A 23771-nucleotide genomic window follows, 5' to 3' on the forward strand; every position below is an offset into this window, starting at 1 on the left:
AGAAACAAGATTGAGAAACAAGATTCTCTGGTCTGATGAAACCAAGATTGAACTCTTTGGCCTGAATGCCAAGCGTCACATCTGGAGGAAACCTGGCACCATCCCTATGGTGAAGTATGGTGGTGGCAGCATCATGCTGTGGGGATGTCTTTCAGCAGCAGGGACTGGGAGACTATTCAGGATCGAGGGAAAGATGAACGTAGCAAAGTACAGAGAGATCCTTGAAGAAAACCAGATCCAGAGCGCTCAGGACCTCAGACAGGGGCAAAATGTTCACCTTCCAACAGTACAATGACCCTAAGCATACAGCCAAGACAACACATGAGTGGCTTTGGTACAAGTCTCTGAATGTCATTGAGTGGCCCATACAGAGCCCGGACTTGAACCCGATTGAACATCTCTGGAGAGACCCAAAAATAGCTGTGCAGCGACACTAACCTGACAGAGCTTGAGGATCTGCAGAGAAAAATGGGAGAAAATCCCCAAATACAGGTGTGCCAAGCTTGTAGCGTCATACCCAAGAATACTTGAGGCCGTAATCGCTGCCAAAGGTGCTTCAACAATGTACTGAGTAAAGGGTCGAAAATATTACATTTACGGAAGTATTTAAGGTTTTTATTTGTAATATACTTGCAAAATTTCTAAAAACATTTTTTTGCCTCGTCATTATGGGAGTATTGTATGTAGATTGATGAGGTGAAAAATAAATTTAATGTGGAAAAAGTGAAGGGGTCTGAATACTACCCGAATGCACTGTATGTACAAGAGGATGTGGATAACACACATTGGTTAGTACAATATATTCTGGTAATAATGGTATTATATATACACACAAACATTTTACTGTGCAAAAATAAGTTATTCACCAGTTATTTAACTTATTCGATCAGTCAATACTGTATTGTACCATTTATCATACTATGATCATTTAAAGGGGAATGTATAAGAATATAAAACGTAGAATATAAAATAAAATAAACATTTTAGCAACCATGGTCCACAAACCGACTTTCCTCTATAATGTCCTAGAATGGCACTTGTCAAGAAACAGACCTAAGCTGCATCCCAATTCTCCACCCTTCTCCTGAAGCGTGCACTTGCACATTATCCATCATAGTGGCTGAAACGTCCTCCAACCAACACTTACAGTAATCCAGTGCTTTTAAATCCATGATGGTGTACACTTAGGGAGGAGAACTGGGATTCAACAATAGCTTGTAGGACAGGATGTAGAGGCTAGGACAGGGTGTAGAGGCTAGTGCAGGGTGTAGAGGCTACAGGCTGATTCTGAACAGGTTCCTTTTTGTTAATCTTTCTATCAGAATCAAGTAGCCTACTGTGTAGCTGAGCCCACTGTGTAGCTGAGCCCACTGTGTAGCGTAGACTACTGTGTAGCCTAGTCTACTGAGTAGCGTAGCCTACTGTGTAACGTAGCCTAGCCTAATTTTTAACATTATTTGGGGCATCATAAGACATGAACAGCCAATCAGGATCTATCACTCAACACTGATTGATATGCTTGTAAAACTCTTGATTTAAAAAATACAAAATAATTCCGAAAAATCCTAAAAATGTTTGATGTCAGTACATGTACAGTTGAAGTTGGAAGATTACATACACTTAGGTTGGAGTCATTAAAACTCGTTTTTCAACCACTCCACAAATTTCTTGTTAACAAACTATAGTTTTGGCAAGTCAGTTAGGACATCTACTTCGTGCAGGACACAAATAATTTTTCCAACAATTGTTTAAGGACAGATTATTTCACTTATAAGTCAGAAGTTTGCATAAACTAAGTTGACTGTGCCTTTAAAAAGCTTGGAAAATTCCAGAAAATGATGTCATGCTTTAGAAGCTTCTGATAAGCTAATTGACATCATGTGCGTCAATTGGAGATGTACCTGTGGACGCATTTCAAGGCCTACCTTCAAACTCAGTGCCTCTTTGCTTGAAATAAATTGTAGACCTCCTCAAGTCTGTTTCATCCTTGGGAGCAATTTCCAAACGCCTGAAGGTACCACGTTCATCTGTACAAACAATAGTACGCAAGTATAAACACCATGGGACCACACAGCCCTCCTACCACTCAGGAAGGAGACATGTTCTGACTCCTAGAGATGAACGTACATTTGTGCTAAAAGTTCAAATCAATTCTAGAACAACAGCAAAGGACCTTGTGAAGATGCTGGAGAAATCACGTACAAAAATATCTACATCCAGAGTAAAACGAGTCCTATAAATCGACATAACCTGAAAGTCCGCTCAGCAATGAAGAATCCACTGCTCCAAAACCGCCATAAAAAACCCAGACTACGGTTTGCAACTGCACATGGGGACAAAGATTGTACTTTTTGAAGAAATGTCCTCTGGTTAGATGAAACAAAAATAGAACTGTTTGGCCATAATGACCATCGTTATGTATGGAGGACAAAGGGGGAGGCTTGCAAGCCGCAGAACACCATCCCAACCGTGAAGCACAGGGGTGGCAGCATCATGTTGTGGGGTGCTTTGCTGCAGGAGGGACTTGTGCACTTCACAAAATAGATGGCATCATGAGGTAGGACATTTATGTGGATATATTGAAGCAACATCTCATGACATCAGTCAGGAAGTTAAAGCTTGGTCGCAAATGGATCTTCCAAATGGACAATGACCCCAAGCATACTTCCAAAGTTGTGACAAAATGGCTTAAGGACAACAAAGTCAAGCTATTGGAGTGGCCATCACAAAGCCCTGACCTCAATCCTATAGAAAATTTGTGGGCAGAACTGAAAAAGCATGTGCAAGCAAGGAGGCCTACAAACCTGACTCAGATACATCAGCTCTGACAGGAGGAATGGGCCAAAATTCACCCAACTTATTGTGGGACGCTTGTGGAAGGCTACCCGAAATGTTAAACCATTTAAAGGCAATGCTACCCAATACTAATTGAGTATGTAAACTTCTGACCCCCTGGGAATGTGATGAAAGAAATAAAAGCTGAAATAAATAATTATCTCCTATTATTCTGACATTTCGCATTCTTAAAATAAAGTGTTGATCTTAACTGACCTAAAACATGGAATTTTTACTAGGATTAAATGTCAGGAATTATGAAAAACTGAGTTTAAATGTACTTGGCTAAAGTGTATGTAAACTTCTGACTTCAACTGTATTCCCTCCCCCAAACATTCAAACAACTACAGCAGTTTGGGTGAACAATAAAAACACATTTACATTTACATTTAAGTCATTTAGCAGACGCTCTTATCCAGAGCGACTTACAAATTGGTGCATTCACCTTATGACATCCAGTGGAACAGTCACTTTACAATAGTGCATCTAAAACTTAAGGGGGGGGGGGGGGTGAGAGGGATTACTTATCCTATCCTAGGTATTCCTTAAAGAGGTGGGGTATACTTGCGTACTATTGTTTCATATTAAAGTTATAGACAAATGGGTTGATCATCACCACCAATTGTAAAATTGCTGGTATAGGCATAACAGTATAAAGTTCCATCATAATATATTATTAGTCTATTATTTCCTTAACTTCCTCAATCATTACTGATTGGCCTCATAGGTGGCATATAGCCTAGCGGTTAGAGTGTTGGACCAGTAACCGAAAGGTCAAAAAATCTGCAGATGTGCCCTTGAGCAAGGCACTTAACCCTAATATGCTCCAGGGGTGCTGGTCTGGTAAGGCTGACCATGTAAAACAACACAATTCACTGCACCTCTCTGGTGTAAGTGACAATAAAACACATTTTTGTATATGTTGTATTAAAACCATTGGTTAAGACAGCACATGATAATATATGTTACACTATATTAATGCAGCAGAAAGTGCCTGGACCTGTTACCATATTAGGCTATGGGAGAGAGAGCTCTTGGGTGAAGCTTCCCCTAGGTACAGATCGAGGATCAGCTTCCCTTCCGCCAATCCATTAGTGGGGAAACTGGAGTGTCCGTGATAGCCAATCAAAAAGGAGGCTCATTTGAATCACTGTTCCCGGGACGGTCCTCACAGTCCCTTGTTGTAGGTCACCACCTTGCTATTGGTTGCCATGGCAATTTCAGGCTCAAGCTGAGACACCTCAATCTATTGAAATTGAACCAGAGAAAGAGAAGTAAGTACACAATACACCTACCAGTCCTCTGCAACACCTAATAGCCCTTCACAGTACCTCCAAACCCAAAACCTTAGTTTGTTCTTAATTACAAGTGAAGAAGGAAATGACAAGTGAAGTGTGTGTGAGGTGAATTCCTCCCCAGCTGTCCAGGCAGCCTCCAGGGATAGCAGCAGCAGTAGTACCTGAGACATCTGTGGGAATAGGCTGATGGCCAGGGGCAGCGAGAGGCTGAAGGTAGCCAGACACACCAGGCTGTGGATGGGCAGCAACAGCCTCCGATTCGTCTGCAGGAATGGAAGTCTAACAGATATGAAGATTAGCACACATTTTGATATTGCCATTTGTATGGAGTACAATCTCAACACTAACACAATATTTCTTACACACGATTCCAATAGTAATTGTCAACAAGACAAAAAAATGTATGCCACAGACTGTTGATCTGTGCAGTCTGTTGATCTGCATGACATACTTTTCTAGGTAGGACATGATGATGGGAGGAAAGACAAAGATTGGCATCGGGAGGACCACTCTGGTAAAGGCAGTTTCCATAATTGCCTGGGGGGGTAGAAAAAAATATTCTGCACATGATTCAATTTACAATTTTGCAACGTGTTGGATCAAATTCCCCCTTCCATGAGATTAGAAGGATATGGCATATGTGGAAAAAGGCATACATATGTTAGACTAATAATAAATCATCAAATAAACCTGTTGTTTGTTCAACCTCATATGATGAATCATACCGACTTCAGTAGTGGACAGACTATTCAGAAACGGATTCTCCACACAAAAATACAAATGTCGCATTGAATATACAATATTAACAGTTTACAGACAACATATTTTGTCAGGAACACATCAAATAAAACACTAGAATGGTCATAGACATATCGACAACGTGATAACAGGACGGCCATCTTGGTCAGGGTCTAAAGACCCCTCAAATTTGGAAAAATATTGCATTTGATATATCTTCACAGTATGTTTGATAGCTAGCCAGTCAGTTTTTGTGGAATGATATCCTACATTTCATGGCCAGGAGGAAACAGTGTTTTTATACAGGCTAGTGTGAGTTCCGATGGCCAGCCACTCACATGTTTGGCAGCAATCTTTGAGGAGCCCACCACGTTCCCATTTCCGTCCAGCACGTCGATGCCCTCCGACAGCTCATTGTGCCTCATGAGGCCCACATTGCAAATGTTGGCACTGGCTGAGGAAGTGGAGAAGACTGGTTGTGAAAGTGCCGCTGCATAAAATTCAGCTGACATTGAGACCTACCTGTTTAAAGACTGTAAAAATGTGTCTTTCCTCCCACCCATACTTGAAGTAATCACTAATCCAACAACTAGACTACTTTAATAATGGAAGGAAGTGTAGATGCATTTTACGAGTATTCCAACATGACCAACGCATATATTTCACATTAATTTGTTTGGAGGATTCCACTTCAGCAAGTGATTTCTATAGACCAGCCCTCAGTAAGGACATAGGTTACACATGTACAACTAGGGAGAGCTTACAGTATAACCTTGTCAACATTGAACGGTGATCGAGGTAGTTGGAGGATAGCTATTAGCTACACAATGCTAACCACACAAAGCTTACAGAGTGAACTTCCGGCGCCGACAGAGATGGCCGCCTCGTTTGACGTTCCTAGGAAACTATGCAGTATTTTGTTTTTTTTACGTGTTATTTATTACATTGGTACCCCAGGTAATCTTAGGTTTTATTATATACAGTCGGGAGGAACTACTGGATATAAGAGCAACGTTAACTCACACCATCATTACGACCAGGAATACGACTTTCCCGAAGCGAATCCTGTGTTTTGCCCACCACCCGGGACAATGGATCAGATCCCAGCCGGCGTACCAATACAATGACGCCGTAAAAGGGGCAGACGAAGCAGTCTTCAGGTCAGGCTCCGGAGACGGGCACATCGCGCACCGCTCCCGAGCATACTACTCGCCAATGTCCAGTCTCTTGACAACAAGGCTGATGAAATCCGAGCACGGGTAGCATTCCAGAGAGACATCCGAGACTAACGTTCTTTGCATCACGGAAACACGGCTCACTCGAGACACTCTATCGGAGTCGGTACAGCCAGCTGGTTTCTTCACGCGTCGTGCCGACAGAAACAAGCATCTTTCTGGTAAGAAGAGGGGCGGGGGGGTATGCCTTAAGACTAACGAGACGTGGTGTGATCATAACAACAAAACAGGAACTCAAGTCCTTCTGTTCACCTGACTTAGAATTCCTCACAATCAAATATCGACCGCATTATCTACCAAGATAATTCTCTTCGGTTATAATCACAGCCGCATATATTCCCCCCCAAAAGCAGACACAGACGGCCCTGAACAAACTTTATTTGACTTTATGTAAACTGGAAACCACATATCCTGAGGCTGCATTCATTGTAGCTGGGGATTTTAACAAGGCTAATCTGAAAACAAGACTCCCTAAATTCTATCAGCATATCGATTTTGCTACCAGAGCTGGGAAAACCCTGGATCATTGTTATTCTAGCATCCGCGATGCATATAACGCCCTCCCCCGCCCTCCTTTTGGAAAAGCTGACCACGACTCCATTTTGTTGCTTCCAGCCTATAGACAGAAACTAAAACAGGAAGCTCCCGCTCTCAGGTTTGTTCAACGCTGGTCCGACCAATCGGATTCCATGCTTCAAGATTGCTTCTACCACGTGGACTGGGATATGTTCCGCATTGAGTCAAACAACAACATTGACGAATACCCTGATTCGGTGAGCGAGTTCATTAGCAAGTGCATTGGCGATGTCGTACCCACAGCATCTATTAAAACATTCCCCAACCAGAAACCGTGGATTGATGGCAGCATTCGTGCAAAACTGAAAGCGTGAACCACTGACCGGAAACATGACCGAATACAAACAGTGTAGCTATTCCCTCCGCAAGGCAATCAAACAAGCTAAGCGTCAGTATAGAGACAAAGTAGAGTCGCAATTCAACGGCTCAGACACGAGGTATGTGGCAGGGTCTACAGTCAATCACGGATTACAAAAAGAAAACCAGCCCCATCGTGGACCAGGATGTCTTGCTCCCAGACAGACTAAACAAATTCTTTGCTCGCTTTGAGGACAATACAGTGCCACTGACACAGCCCGCTACCAAAACCTGCGGACTCTCCGTGAGTAAAACATTTAAACGTGTTAACCCTCGCAAGGCTGCAGGCCCAGACGGCATCCCCAGACGAGACCTCTGAGCATGCGCAGACCAGCTGGATGGTGTGTTTACGGACATATTCAAGCAATCCTTATCCCAGTCTGCTGTTCCCACATGCTTCAAGAGGATTGTTCCTGTTCCCAAGAAAGCTAAGGTAACTGAGCTATACGACTACCGCCCTGTAGCACTCACTCCCGTCATCATGAAGTGCTTTGAGAGACTAGTCAAGGACCATATCACCTCCACCCTACCTGACACCCTAGACCCACTCCAATTTGCTTACCGCCCCAATAGGTCCACAAACGACGCAATCACAACCACACTGCCCTAACCCATCTGGACAAGAGGAATACCTATGTGAGAATGCTGTTCATCGAATACAGCTCAGCATTTAACACCATAGTACCCTCCAAACTAGTCATTAAGCTCGAGACCCTAGGTCTCGACCCCGCCCTGTGCAACTGGTTACTGGACATCCTGATGGGCCGCCTCCAGGTGGTGAGGGTAGGTAACACTGGTACATTGGTAGGCTTGAATACCAACAACGACGAGACAGCCTACAGGGAGGAGGTGAGGGCCCTTGGAGTGTGGTGTCAGGAAAACAACCTCACACTCAACATCAACAAAACTAAGGAGATGATCGTGGACTTCAGGAAACAGCAGAGGGAGCACCCCCCTATCCACATCGACGGGACAGTAGTGGACAGGGTAGAAGGTTTTAAGTTCCTCGTCGTACACATCACGGACAAACTGAATTGGTCCACCCACAGACAGCATGATGAAGAAGGCGCAGCAGCTCCTCTTCAACCTCAGGAGGCTGAAGAAATTCGGCTTGTCACCAAAAGCACTCACAAACCTTTGCAGATGCACAATCGAGAGCATCCTGTCGGGCTGTATCACCGCCTGGTACGGAAACTGCTCCGCCCACAACCGTAAGGTTCTCCAGAGGGTAGTGAGGTCTGCACAACGCATCACCGGGGGTAAACTACCTGCCCTCCAGGACACCTACACCACCTGATGTCACAGGAAGGCCATAAAGATCATCAAGGACAACAACCACCTGAGCCACTGCCTGTTCACCCCGCTATCATCCAGAAGGCAAGGTCGGTACAGAAAGCAGGGACCGAGAGACTGAAAAACAGTTTCTATCTCAGGCCATCAGACTGTTAAACAGCGATCACTAACATTGAGTGGCTGCTGCCATACATGTAAAAAAAAATTATCACTAGCCACTTTAAACAATGCCACTTAATATAATGTTTACATACCCTACATCACTCATCTCATATGTATATACAGTACTCTATACCATCTACTGCATCTTGCTTAAGCCGTTCTGTACCATCACTCATTCATATATCTTTATGTACATATTCTTCATCCCTTTACACTTGTGTGTATAAGGTAGCTGTTGTGAAATTTTTAGGTTAGATTACTCGTTGGTCATTACTGCATTGTCGGAACTAGAAGCACAAGCATTTCGCTACTCGCATTAACATCTGCTAACCATGTGTATGTGACAAATAAAATTGGATTTGAGTGAACGTTATTTATAATAAAAGGGTTACATGGAGAAAATCGGGCTTCTCTGAAATGAAAATGGATGGTCTTCCCTTCAGCAAAATATATTTTACCAAAACTCTCCCTGAATGTTTGAAAAGAAACAAGTGACCATCCCATGTACCCAAAATAATAACTAAAACAAAGTGGATAGCAGAAAACCTCGTCTATGTTGTCCCCTCACATCTTGGATAGACCAGAGCCTTAGGTGTGCAGGTTACAAAACTGTTCTTCATCCAGTAAGCATTACATGGCAACACAGACATTTTGATGAGGGCTGAGGGCCAGAAGGTTGTTGGTCCGCAGACCACCTTGCACAAGAGTAGGGGTGGAAAGATCTCCTTTAGATTAATGCAATGCTTTTACTATATCATCGTATTTGCAGGTCCAAGAAAAGTGCCTTTATAAACATTTAATGCAATTCCACGTCATTTTACATATCAGAATGTTTTTTTCCCCCCACACAAATTACTGAAATTACAGGCTAATTTGAACTAGGCAAGTCAGTTAAGAACAACACATTTACAATGATGGCCTACTCTGGCCAAACCCGGCCGGATGTGATACGGCCTGGAATCGAACCAAGTACTATAGTGACGCCTCTTGCACTGAGATGCAGTGCCTTAGACCATTGTGCCACTCGGGAGCCAAAATCAGTGTGCCTTATTTGCAACAAAACTGTCCGTTTGCAAATAATTAAGTCTGAGACGTCATTAGGAATCTTTCAAAAGTTAGGCCTACCTTTCCACCCTAGGCAGAGTAGACCTAATGACGCAGAATAATGTAAGCTTTATCTGCTGGCTACTCTTCTTCTGTGGCTTAACCCAACGAGAGAAGGTCACAAGTGTTTCTCTAAAATTTGTCTGGGTTTAAACATCTTCTATTTTACAGAAAGTGAATAGCTTAATTAAGCGATAGTGACAGAATTAGATTACTTCCCAAGCAAAGTACATTTGTCTCCTCGGCTATAGAAGGTTGTAGCTCAGCCTCTAAATGTCAAACAAACGAAACAATGACATCCCCCATATGCATTGGAGTCACGGTCTTTCTAGCAGAAAGCAACACGGACCAAAGCTCTGCTATAGATCCATTTATTTTCTTCTAAATTTAAGCTAACAAGGGTTAGGTCTGTGATTTTCACCATTTTCTTTAACAAAAAGTTAGGCCTATGGCATACCCTCTCATACCCCCTCAATTCAAGTCTTGGTTTTAACTTAACAGCCCTTCACTGATATGAAGGTAGGCTATTTAAAGAGTGCATGGTGGGTGGAGGATATAGCAACCTATAGCCTAATTTCATCATTCAAACAGATAGGCCTACCTCTTATTTCTTAAATAGGAATAAATAGACTCCAACACAAAGCCATCTTGTTGGTAGTAAAGTGTAATTAAAATGAGAACTGTTGAAATTAATTATGCCTACTCGAATTTGCCGATTTATTGTGCTATGGCTGCTGCTTCAAGGTTCAGAACCACAATGTAAGTTACTAGAATATATTTAAATATATACAGTTGAAGTCGGAAGTTTACATACACTTATGTTGGAGTCATTAAAACTTGTTTTTCAACCACTCCACACATTTCTTATTAACAAACTATAGTTTTGGCAAGTCGGTTAGGACATCTACTTTGTGCATGACAATCAATTTTTCCAACAATTGTTTAGACAGACTTTTTCACTGTATCACAATTCCAGTGGGTCAGAAGTTTACATACACTAAGTTGACTGTGCCTTCAAACAGCTTGGAAAATTCCAGAAAATTATGTTATGGCTTTAGAAGAGTCTGATAGGCTATTTGACATCATTTGAGTCAACTGGAGGTGTACCTGTGGATGTATTCAAGGTCTAGCTTCAAACTCAGTGCCTCTTTGCTTGACATCATGGGAAAATCAAAAGAAATCAACCAAGACCTCAGAAAATAAATTGTAGACCTCCTTAAGTCTGGTTCATCCTTGGGAGCAATTTCCAAACACCTGAAGATACCACATTCATCTGTACAAACAATAGTACGCAAGTATAAACACCATGGGACCACGCAGCCCTCCTACCGCTCAGGAAGGAGACATGTTCTGTCTCCTAGAAATTAACGTACTTTCATGCGAAAAGTTCAAATCAATCCCAGAACAACAGCAAAGGACCTAGTGAAGATGCTAGAGGAAACAGGTACAAAAGTATCTACAGTATATCCACAGTAAAACGAGGCCTATATTGACATAACCTGAAAGGCTGCTCAGCAAAAAAAAAGCCACTTTTTGGAGAAATGTCCTCTGGTCTGATAAAACAAAAATAGAACTGTTTGGCCATAATGACCATTGTTATGTTTGGAGGAAAAAGGGGGAGGCTTGCAAGCCGAAGAACACCATCCCAACCGTGAACCGTGCTTTGCTGCACGAGGGACTGGTGCACTTCACAAAATAGATGGCATCATGAGGTAGGAAAATTATGTGGATATATTGAAGCAACATCTCAAGACATCAGTCAGGAAGTTAAAGCTTGGTCGCAAATGGGTCTTCCAAATGGACAATGACCCCAAGCCTACTTCCAAAGTTGTGGCAAAATGGCTTAAGGACAACAAAGTCAAGGTATTGGAGTATCAAGCAAGGAGGCCTACAAACCTGACTCAGTTACACCAGCTCTGTCAGGAGGAATGGGCTAAAATTCACCCAACTTATTGTGGTAAGCTTGTGGAAGGCTACCTGAAACGTTTGACCAAAGTTAAACAATTTAAAGGCAATGCTACCATACACTCTAATTGAGTGGATGTAAACTTCTGACCCACTGGGAATGTGATGAATGAAATAAAAGCCAAAATAAATCAATCATTCTCTCTATTATTCTGACATTTCACATTCTTAAAATAAAGTGGTGATCCTAACTAAGACAGGGAATTTTTACTAGGATTAAATGTCAGGAATGGTGAAAAACTGAGTTTAAATGTATTTGGCTAAAGTATGTAAACTTCCGACTTCAACTGTATGTGTGTGTGCATCTATCTATCTATCTATCTATCTATCTATCTATCTATCTATCTATCTATCTATCTATCTATCTATCTATCTAGCAATGGGGGGGGGGTTTCACCATTGCAATATTTAGATTTTTTACTTATTACTATTTATTTATTAACAAACAAATATCAACAATAAAAAGAGGAATAGTCACATGCAAACAAGCATACATACAAACTATTTACATTGCCAGGAATCCAAAACTAAAACATTAATTAAGAATAAAAGTTTTAAATCGCTTTAAAAAAAATAAGTAATAAGTATAGTGCCATATTATTTAAATTCAATTATAAAGTGAACTAAACGTTTTCTGAATTAGACCATTTGCATTTGTGAATATTAAATGTACCTAATATTATTAGCAGTTCAATTAAATATCTTCATCATTGTCAGAATTTCTGAAATAAATCATATCAAAATCTTTAAAATTGTACAACCTGTCCTGTTTTTTTTGTAACAAAGTTCTGTATGTCAATCCCAAACAAGTATACTTTAAATACAGGTAAAAACAAATAATGGTCTCCTTCTCCATTCCAAAGAAATCACAACTTGAATCTTTCCAAAACATGTTTCACAGGATAAATTATATGTAACATTTTAAATGAAACATCCTTTACCTTGTTACTGATACAATATGTGTTAGCAATTTTAGCAAGTTATTTGACCGAAAAAATCTTGCTGAGGGAAATGTAGTGTCACAAACAATATTACTAATCTGTTCATTACTATATTTATCTTTGAGGATGTTCATATTGCAAATGAATATATTTGAATGTAAATCTGTTACATCAACCACAGAGAAAAAATAAATATATTGGAGTCGCATAATTTTTTTTGCTGTTGCATATTCTCTCTGAGTTATTGGAATTCTAAACTCATCAAGAAATTCCCCATATGAGAGTAGATATCCATCCTCATTCAGTAACTGACCAACCAAAATAAATGTATTCTCAAACCAGTTCTGAAAAAAATGGCTTATTTGTAATCATATACCTTTGTTGTTCCATAGAAAGTATCTGTGTGGAGGACAATTATGTTTATACGCTAACATCCAAGCTAAAAGTGCCTGCTTATGAAATTTGGCCAATTTTATAGGGATTTTATAAACATCAAAATTACACGGAAGCAGAAATTCTAAACCACCACCAGAGTCAAATAAATACATAGGGAAGACATTCCAAATACTGTCCTGGGGGGCGCAGCTGTCTAAGGCACTGCAGTGCTTGAGGTCTCACTACAGATCCAGGTTCGATCCTGGGCTGTGTTGCAGCCGGCCGCGACTGGGACACCAATGAGGCTATGCACAATTGGCCCAGCTTTGTCCGGGTTTGGCCGGCCGAGATGTCTTTGTCCCATCGCGCTCTAGTGACACCTGTGGCGGGCCAGGCGCATGCACGCTGACACGGTCTCCAGTTGTACAGTGTATCGTGCGGCTGGCTTCCGGGTTAAGCGAACAGTGTGTCAAGAAGCAGTGCAGCTTGGCAGGGTCATGTTTTGGAAGACTCATGGCTCTCGACCTTCGCCTCTCCCGAGTCCGTACGGATTTGGATACAAAAAGATTTCCCAAGCTTTGAACATCCCAAGGAGCACTGTGCAAGCGATAATATTGAAATGGAAGGAGTATCAGACCACTGCAAATCTACCAAGACCTGGCCGTCCCTCTAAACTTTCAGCTCATACAAGGAGAAGTCTGATCAGAGATGCAGCCAAGAGGCCCATGATCACTCTGGATGAACTGCAGAGATCTACAGCTGAGGTGGGAGACTCTGTCCATAGGACAACAATCAGTCGTATATTGCACAAATCTGGCCTTTATGGAAGTGTGGCAAGAAGAAAGCCATTTCTTAAAGATATCCATAAAAAGTGTCATTTAAAGTTTGCCACAAGCCACCTGGGAGACACACCAAACATGTGGAAGAAGGTGCTCTGGTCAGATGAAACCAAAATTTAACTTTTTGTTAACAATGCAAAACGTTATGTTTGGCGTAAAAGCAACACAGCTAATCACCCTGAACACACCATCCCCACTGTCAAACATGGTGGTGGCAGCATCATGGTTTGGGCCTGCTTTTCTTCAGCAGGGACAGGGAAAATGGTTAAAATTGATGGGAAGATGGATGGAGCCAAATACAGGACCATTCTGGAAGAAAACCTGATGGAGTCCTGAAAAACCTGAGACTAGGACGGAGATTTGTCTTCCAACAAGACAATGATCCAAAACATAAAGCAAAATCTACAATGGAATGGTTCAAAAATAAACATATCCAGGTGTTAGAATGGCCAAGTCAAAGTCCAGACCTGAATCCAATTGAGAATCTGTGGAAAGAACTGAAAACTGCTGTTCACAAATGCTCTCCATCCAACCTCACTGAGCTCGAGCTGTTTTGCAAGGAGGAATGGGAACAAAATTCAGTCTCTCGATGTGCAAAACTGATAGAGACATACCCCAAGCGACTTACAGCTGTAATCGCAGCAAAAGGTGGCGCTACAAAGTATTAACTTAAGGGGGCTGAATAATTTTGCACGCCCAATTTCAGTTTTTGATTTGTTAAAAAAGTTTGAAATATCCAATAAATGTCGTTCCACTTCATGATAATATAATAATAATAATAATATAATAATATATGCCATTTAGCAGACGCTTTTATCCAAAGCGACTTACAGTCATGTGTGCATACATTCTACGTATGGGTGGTCCCGGGGATCGAACCCACTACCCTGGCGTTACAAGCGCCATGCTCTACCAACTGAGCTACAGAAGGACCACTTGTTGTTGATTGTGTCCCACTTGTTGTTGATTCTTCACAAAAAAATACAGTTTTATATCTTTATGTTTGAAGCCTGAAATGTGGCAAAAGGTCGCAAAGTTCAAGGGGGCCGAATACTTTCGCAAGGCACTGTAGTGAGGCTTGTTCTGAATCTGGCTTATTTTGAGGTCATAACTCTGATTATTGCCCATGATGTATTTAACATTATTTTTTAATCAAATCTATCAATGTTGACCTCTGGTCCTCCTCATCTTCTCCTTCTCAAACTGAACATAGGCTAGTCCACAACGCAAGATTTAAAAAATATATATAATGTGCTCTGTCGGTCTAATCACATATTAGTTTCAGAAGCTTTTGACGCTCTTTCTGAACTGCCACCGTAGGCCTACACAGCACAGCCATTGGTTAGGCAGCACACAAAACAGTTTTTGATCAGCAAGAGCAGAGCAGGCCAGGGCTCAGGGTTGGAATATTCATTGCAATGTGTAATACGGCCTAGTTGTATTTAAACCATCCCAGCAGCTATCTTAGAAATATAACTTTGCTCGGAGCATGCACTTCGCAGTATAGCCTATAGCCTATGAATCATTTGATTGAGACCGCACTAAATATTTTATAGACACTTGATATTGCAAGCCCAGCGGAGAATCAGAGATGAGGGCACACATCGATATGTAGCCTAATAAGCAACTAATTCTAAAACACTGAGAAATATAGAAATGTCATCAATAACATGACCATCCCTGGACAATATCTTTTTTCAACCCGTCTGTCTATTTTGATCCATCCCTTTTGAATAGAAGTCAGCAGCAAAACATCAGCAAGGACATTTTATAAGCCTGCAAAACTCTGCCTCCTCTGACACCAGTTTATTTGCAGCTCTTGTTAAAAGGTGATGTATCCATGTGAGGGATGCAAAGGGGAAGACCTACATACAGGAGAAGACAGAGAATGAACCCAAACGTAATGGCAGTATTTATTTGCACTTGTAGCTCATATTACACTGTGGTAAACGGGTGTTTTAATCAAGTCTAGATTTTCACATGAATACGGTCATGATAATCACTTAATAAATCATTATTTATGAATACATACCCACAGCTGGGAAAGGGATGAGTCTCTGTATGATTATTTGGGTTGCTGGACTCAACCTGTTGGCTCTCTGAATCAGTACATTCAGTCCCACCTAAACACAGCACAAACTTTAGGATAAACCCACAACTACATGTGTACTGTTTTACACCTGTCGTATCCAATGCATGTGGCAAATAAACTTTGAAACTTAAACCCATTTAACTTGTAGCACCTATGTTATTACATATAACACAAATAGGCAGGACAGAATCCCTGCTTTGAGACTGAATATTAATTACCATAAATGTATAATAATCAACAACTGACCGCAAGGGAGACAGCACTGGTCACAGCTCCGAAGTAACCTTGCAGAAACTTGGACGTTGGTGTAGGCTAATATAAACAACAACATGAATGACTTAGTATTTCACAGCCTCTCACATAAGTCTAACGCTGGCTAAAATCATTACCTTGAATACTCTAAATAGAAAATGGACACTTCGACATCAGCCATTTGTGCAAAACACTTATTTTTTTAGGGCAAACCTTAGCAAAACATTTCTTATTGCAAGTCCAGGTAATCCCTCCCTGTTTCAGTCAATTTTATTCTGTTTGGGCCTAATAAACATGACCCATGGTTAAATAGGTAATTATTAACACAACATCACAATAAGGTGCAGAGAGTTCGATTTGCCTGCTGGGGAGAAGTTAATTGCTGTATAACGCTGATGATGGAACTAAAAGTGTGCAATTGTTTTGCATTGAATAATCTGAAATTTGTAGTTCTGACTATGCTCTTCAAGAGGTGATGATAATACAACAAATAGTTAACATTTATTTAACAATCCCTTGAAAACGGAACATACTTGTCAATGGTTTTAGCTGAGATGGGGTTCTCCTTGCCCCCCACCAGCCAAATCAAACGTATTGTGACGTTTTAGTGATAACCACACTGAAGGAAATCTACAGTACCAGATGGAGGAGGTGCAGTGCTAGTTGCTATTGAGCAGCACAGTCTATGGACTAAAAACACTTACACAGAACTGTAATTTAATAGCTTTTCTGTGAATCAAGCCGTAAACAAAATCCATTATCCTCTCATACCCTACCTTAGCAGCAACATCCTACGCTACCTTAGCAGCAACATCCTACGCTACCTTAGCAGCAACATCCTACGCTACCTTAGCAGCAACATCCTACGCTACCTTAGCAGCAACATCCTACGCTACCTTAGCAGCAACATCCTACGCTACCTTAGCAGCAACATCCTACGCTACCTTAGCAGCAACATCCTACGCTACCTTAGCAGCAACATCCTACGCTACCTTAGCAGCAACATCCTACGCTACCTTAGCAGCAACATCCTACGCTACCTTAGCAGCAACATCCTACGCTACCTTAGCAGCAACATCCTACGCTACCTTAGCAGCAACATCCTACGCTACCTTAGCAGCAACATCCTACGCTACCTTAGCAGCAACATCATACGCTACCTTAGCAGCAACATCATACGCTACCTTAGCAGCAACATCCTACGCTACCTTAGCAGCAACATCCTACGCTACCTTAGCAGCAACATCCTACGCTACCTTAGCAGCAACATCCTACGCTACCTTAGCAGCAACATCCTACGCTACCTTAGCAGCAACATCCTACGCTACCTTAGCAGCAACATCCTACGCTACCTAAGCAGCAACATCATACGCTACGTAAGCAGCAACATCATACGCTACCTTAGCAGCAACATCATACGCTACCTTAGCAGCAACATCATACGCTACCTTAGCAGAAACATCCTACGCTACCTTAGCAGAAACATCCTACGCTACCTTAGCAGAAACATCCTACGCTACCTTAGAAACATCCTACGCTACCTTAGAAACATCATATGCTACCTTAGAAACATCATATGCTACCTTAGAAACATCATACGCTACCTTAGTAGCATTGCGGTTTGAGTAGTTGACACAGGCATTGTGACTTTGGTTCAGCCACTGAAAGGAGAAAAAAAACATTCAGTGAAATTCAATTTCATCAGTTAACCCAACTGGGAAGGAGAACATATCCAATGTGGATATTAACAATATGGTAAAAGGTTATTGTTGAAAAGGTGCCTTGACATTTTTTTTACCTGCCAGAAAATAGTAGATACCACAGTCTGATTTGGAAGAAGAAGGCCCACAACCTAGATGACACCAGATAGGGAGACAATAGCTCAACTACGCTCTTAGATTGTGTCTATCAGATCCAGAATGACGGCTTCCAATAGCTCTGGTCCATGTTGTTAGCGCACATTCCTCTACTAAGTGCAGTAAAGCACACTAAAACCCTGGACCAGAGCTAAGCTTCCATCTACCCCAAGAAGTCAGTGAAGACGATGTATAATTAAACAAATAGCCGAAGATGAATATTCTTTCCATAGATACATATGAAATACAGTAATTTTTCATATAAGACTTACAATTGGTGTTCCAAATGGGACATAACCTGTATAGATACAAAATAATATAAATCAGTGTAAAAATGACAAGTAACAAAATAAAAGTCACTCTGTCGAAAATCTTCATTCGGAAGTCATACCTGACATTCGGAAAGGCATGAAGATCTTCTCTCCTGTGTCAGGATGAATGATGGCCTGCATTCAGATATGAGATAGTGTAACATCATCATCATGCTGCCAAAAGGAGAGGGGGAATGTACCGTATGGCAATAAATACATGGGGTCAAAATGGGGTCAAACTGCTTTATACAAAGCAGACGTGCACCAAAACTTACCTGCTTCACCTTTTGGGCTTCCCATAGCTAGAGAGTCAAAAACAACATCTGTGTCATTTCAGAGCAGTGAGGGAAATGTTGGGCTGCTGAATGTAAGGAGTATGTTACAACTACATATTGCAAGCGTCATTAACAATATGCTTGAAAACAAAAAACCTCTTTGGAATAGTACAGTGCCTTCAGAAAGTATCCATACCCCTTGACTTACTCCACATTTTGTTGTGTTACAGTCTGAATTCAAAATGGATTAAATAAAACATTCTCATCCATCTACACACAACACCCCATAATGACAAAGTGAACAAAATGTTTTTAGAAATTGTTGCTAATATATTGAAAATGAAATGCACAAATATCTCATATCTCACAGCAGAGTAAATACTTTGTAGAAGCACCTTTGGCAGCGATTACAGCTGGGAGTCTTTCTGAGTAAGATACTAAGAGCTTTGCACACCTGGATTGGGCAACATTTGCCCAAGCTCTGTCAAATTGGTAGACAACCATTTTCCGGTTTTGCCATAGATTTTGAAATATACTGAACAAAAATATAAAACGCAACATGCAAAACTTAAAAGATTTTACAGAGTTACAGTTAATTTAAGGATATCAGTCAATTTAAATAAATAAATTGGGCCCTAATCTATGGATCTCACATGACTGGGCAGGTGTGCAGCCATGAGTGGGCCTGGGAGGGCATAGGCCCACTCACTTGGCAGCCAGTTCCAACCACTGGGGAACAAGGCCCAGCCAATCAGTTTTGAATTCAGGACAAAAAGTGAATTGCTTTGAGTGGCGTGTATTCATGGATGCCAAGGGAAGTCAGGCTTCCCCAAAAAATTTCAAGACAAAAAGAAAAAAACATATACATTATTACATTATTATCATTAATATACATTATTTTGTCTCTCTGTCTTCCATACATTTCCATCAATTCAGAAGAGGCTGCTGAATGTATCTCACCGGAGAAAGCATCAGAGCAAACGTAACAGCATTCCTGTGTCTCAGTAAGTGTAGGGTATCTATCTGATGACATTGTTGCCCCCGTAGCATTGTATGCAAGGGAAGCCAGCGAGCATTTGGGCTTCCTTGATAATAAAAAAAACTAACAAATAAGCCAATAAGCATTGTGCTAAACTGAGTAATCTCAGCTGTGAATGGTCCTGCAGCACAGAAAAAAAGTGTCAAGGGAAGTCAGTTTGGATTTGGCTTCAGACCAATTACATCACAAGCCAAACGTCATTATTGACAGAAAAAAAATGGAATTGTTGCATCTCGTTGTGTTGTTGTCTTCTGGTGGCAAGCTAGCAAAAATCATCCCTTTTCTAAATTAACCTTGGATGGAGATAGGGATTTGGACTTATTTCTCTGTACTGGGCAATGATTATAATGCAGATTCTGATCCAATTTTATTTTATTTTACCTTTATTTAACTAGGCAAGTCAGTTAAGAACAAATTCTTATTTTCAATGATGGCCTTGGAACAGTGGGTTATAACTGCCTGTTCAGGGGCAGAACGATAGATTTGTACCTTGTCAGCTCGAGGATTTGAACTTGCAACCTTTCGGTTACTAGTCCAACGCTCTATCCACTAGGCTACCCTACCCAAACATAAATTCATACATTGTGACCCTGGCCTGAGAGGATGGAAGTTCCACATGTAGCTAGATGTAGAAAACATGAATACACATTATTTCTTACATTGGTACACCAGGTAATCTTAGGTTTTATTACATTCAGTCGGGAGGAACTACTGGATATAAGAGCAACGTCAACTCACCATCATTACGACCAGGAATACGACTTTCCCCGAAGCGGATCCTGTGTTTTGCCCACCACGCAGGACAATGGATCAGATCCCAGCCGGCGAACCAAAACAACGTCGCCATAAAAGGAGCAGATGAAGCGGTCTTCTGGTCAGGCTCCGGAGACGGGCACATCGCGCACCACTCCCAAGCATACTACTCGCCAATGTCCAGTCTCTTGACAACAAGGTTGATGAAATCCAAGCAACATTCCAGAGAGACATAAGAGACTGTAACATTCTTTGCTTCACGGAAACATGGCTCACTCGAAACACGCTATCGGAGTCGGTACAGCCAGCTGGTTTCTTCACTCATCGCGCCGACAGAAACAAGCATCTTTCTGGTAAGAAGAGGGTCGGGGGATATGCCTTGTGATTAATGAAACGTGTGTGATCATAACAACATACAGGAACTTAAGTCCTTCTGTTCACCTGACTTAGAATTCCTCACAATCAAATATCGACCGCATTATCTACCAAGAGAATTCTCTTCGATTATAATCACAGCCGCATATAGTCCCCCCACAAGCAGACACAGATGGCCCTGAACAAACTTTATTTGACTCTATGTAAACTGGAAACCACATATCCTGAGGCTGCATTCATTGTAGCTGGGGATTTTAACAAGGCTAATCTGAAAACAAGACTCCCTAACTTCTATCAGCATATCGATTGTGCTACCAGGGCTGGTAAAACCCTGGATCATTGTTATTCTAGCTTCCGCAACGCATAAGGCCCTCTCCCGCCCTCCTTTCGGAAAAGCTGACCACGATTCCATTGTTGCTTCCAGCCTATAGACAGAAACTAAAACAGGAAGCTCCCACTCTCAGGTTTGTTCAACGCTGGTCCGACCAATCGGATTCCATGCTTCAAGATTGCTTCGATCACGTGGACTGGGATATGTTCCGCATTGCGTCAAACAACAACATTGACGAATACGCTGATTCGGTGAGCGAGGTTATTAGCAAGTGCATCGGCGATGTCGTCCCCATAGCAACTATTAAAACATTCCCAAACCAGAAATCGTGGATTGATGGCAGCATTCACGCAAAACTGAAAGCGCGACCCATTGCTTTTAACCAGGGCAAGGTGACTGGAACCATGACTGAATACAAACAGTGTAGCTATTCCCTCCGCAAGGCAATCAAACAAACTAAGGGTCAGTATAGAGACAAAGTAGAGTCGCAATTCAACGGCTCAGGCACAAGAGGTATGTGACAGGATTTACAGTCAATCACGGAATACAAAAAAAAAAACAGTCCGGTCACGGACCAGGATGTCTTGCTCCCAGACAGACTAAACAACTTCTATGCTCGCTTTGAGGACAACACAGTGCCACTGACACGGCCCACTACCAAAACCTGCGGACTCTCCTTCACTGCAGCCGACATGAGTAAAACATTTAAACGTGTTAACCCTCGCAAGGCTGCAGGCCCAGACGTTATCCCCAGCCGCGTCATCAGAGTATGCGCAGACCAGCTGGCTGGTGTGTTTACGGACATATTCAATCAATCTCTATCCCAGTCTGCTGTTCCCACATGCTTCAAGAGGGCCACCATTGTTCCTGTCCCCAAGAAAGCGAAGGTAACTGAGCTATACGAATACCGCCCCATAGCACTCACTTCCGTCATCATGAAGTGCTTTGAGAGACTAGTCAAGGACCATATCACCTCCACCCTACCTGACACCCTAGACCCACTCCAATTTGTTTACCGCTCCCATATGTCCAGACGACACAATCGCAACCACACTGCACACTGCCCTAACCCATCTGGAAAGGAGGTATACCTACGTGAGAATACTGTTCAATCATTTCGCTACACTCGCATTAACATCTGCTAACCATGTGTATGTGTGTGACAAATCAAATTTGATTTGTGATAGAATACTAATGTTAACTAGATGGCCTGGCGTATCATTGCCCATGAAAGGAAGTTCAGTTAGCGAGCAACTACACTGCTCAGAAAAATAAAGGGAACACTAAAATAACACATCCTAGATCTGAATGAATGAAATATTCTTATTAAAAACTTTTCTCTTAACATAGTTCAATGTGCTAACAACAAAGTTCCACAGAAATCAATGGAAATCAAATTTATCAACCCATGGAGGTCTGGATTTGGAGTCGCACTCAAAATTAAAGTGGAAAACTACACTACAGGCTGATCCAACTTTAATGTAATGTCCTTAAAACAAGTCAAAATGAGGCTCAGTAGTGTGTGTGGCCTCCACGTGCCTGTATGACCTCCCTACAATGCCTGGGCATGCTCCTGATGAGGTGGCGGATGGTCTCCTGAGGGATCTCCTCCCAGACCTGGACTAAACCATCCACCAACTCCTGGACAGTCTGTGGTGCAACGTGGCGTTGGTGGATGGAGCGAGACATGATATCCCAGATGTGCTCAATTGGATTCAGGTCTGGGGAACGGGCGGGCCAGTCCATAGCATCAATGCCTTCCTCTTGCAGGAACTGCTGACACACTCCAGCCACATGAGGTCTAGCATTGTCTTGCATTAGGAGGAACCCAGGGCCAACCGCACCAGCATATGGTCTCACAAGGGGTCTGAGGATCTCATTTCGGTACCTAATGGCAGCCAGGCTACCTCTGGCGAGCATATGGAGGGTTGCGCGACCCCCAAAGAAATGCCACCCCACACCATGACTGACCCACCGACAAACCGGTCATGCGGGAGGATGTTGCAGGCAGCAGAATGTTCTCCACGGCGTCTCCAGACTCTGTCACGTCTGTCACATGTGCTCAGTGTGAACCTGCTTTCATTGGTGAAGAGCACAGGGCGCCAGTGGCGAATTTGCCAAACTTGGTGTTCTATGGCAAATGCGAAATGTCCTGCACGGTGTTGGGCTGTAAGCACAACCCCCACCTGTGGACGTCGGGCCCTCATACCACCCTCATGGAGTCTGTTTCTGACCGTTTGAGCAGACACATGCACATTTGTGTCCTGCTGGAGGTCATTTTGCAGGGCTCTGGCAGTGCTCCTCCTGCTCCTCCTTGCACAAAGGCGGAGGTAGCGGTCCTGCTGCTGGGTTGTTGCCCTCCTACGGCCTTATCCACGTCTCCTGATATACTGGCCTGTCTCCTGGTAGCGCCTCCATGCTCTGGACACTCCGCTGACAGACACAGCAAACCTTCTTGCCACAGCTCGCATTGATGTGCCATCCTGGATGAGCTGCACTATCTGAGCCACTTCTGTGGGTTGTAGACTCAGTCTCATGCTGCCACTAAAGTGAAAGCACCGTCAGCATTCAAAAGTGACCAAAACATCAGCCAGGAAGCATAGGAACTGAGAAGTGGTCTGTGGTCACCACCTGCAGAACCACTCCTTTATTGGTGGTGTCTTGCTAATTGCCTATAATTTCCACCTGTTGTCTATTCCATTTGCACAACAGCATGTGAATTGTATTGTCAATCAGTGTTGCTTCCTAAGTGGACAGTTTGATTTCACA

General features: G+C 42.2%; 1 protein-coding gene across 2 annotated transcripts in view; it reads right to left on the minus strand.

The window, feature by feature from the left end:
- Positions 1 to 3040: 3040 nt before the first annotated feature.
- The window catches only part of LOC123994133 (sideroflexin-5-like), a 38639-nt gene continuing 17908 nt past the window's right edge, over positions 3041 to 23771 (minus strand). For both annotated transcript variants that reach the window (XM_046296649.1, XM_046296650.1), the window contains 11 exons: positions 18505 to 18531; positions 18310 to 18364; positions 18191 to 18216; positions 17861 to 17914; positions 17667 to 17723; positions 16057 to 16122; positions 15751 to 15841; positions 5210 to 5325; positions 4585 to 4670; positions 4295 to 4412; positions 3041 to 4081 (listed from right to left, as the gene is read on the minus strand). In XM_046296649.1, coding sequence (XP_046152605.1) covers positions 4004 to 4081; positions 4295 to 4412; positions 4585 to 4670; positions 5210 to 5325; positions 15751 to 15841; positions 16057 to 16122; positions 17667 to 17723; positions 17861 to 17914; positions 18191 to 18216; positions 18310 to 18364; positions 18505 to 18531 — 774 coding nt within the window. In that variant the 3' untranslated portion in view covers positions 3041 to 4003. The remainder of the gene's footprint in view (positions 4082 to 4294; positions 4413 to 4584; positions 4671 to 5209; positions 5326 to 15750; positions 15842 to 16056; positions 16123 to 17666; positions 17724 to 17860; positions 17915 to 18190; positions 18217 to 18309; positions 18365 to 18504; positions 18532 to 23771) is intronic.

Source organism: Oncorhynchus gorbuscha, linkage group LG13 (assembly GCF_021184085.1).
Source record: "Oncorhynchus gorbuscha isolate QuinsamMale2020 ecotype Even-year linkage group LG13, OgorEven_v1.0, whole genome shotgun sequence".
NCBI lineage: Eukaryota > Metazoa > Chordata > Actinopteri > Salmoniformes > Salmonidae > Oncorhynchus > Oncorhynchus gorbuscha.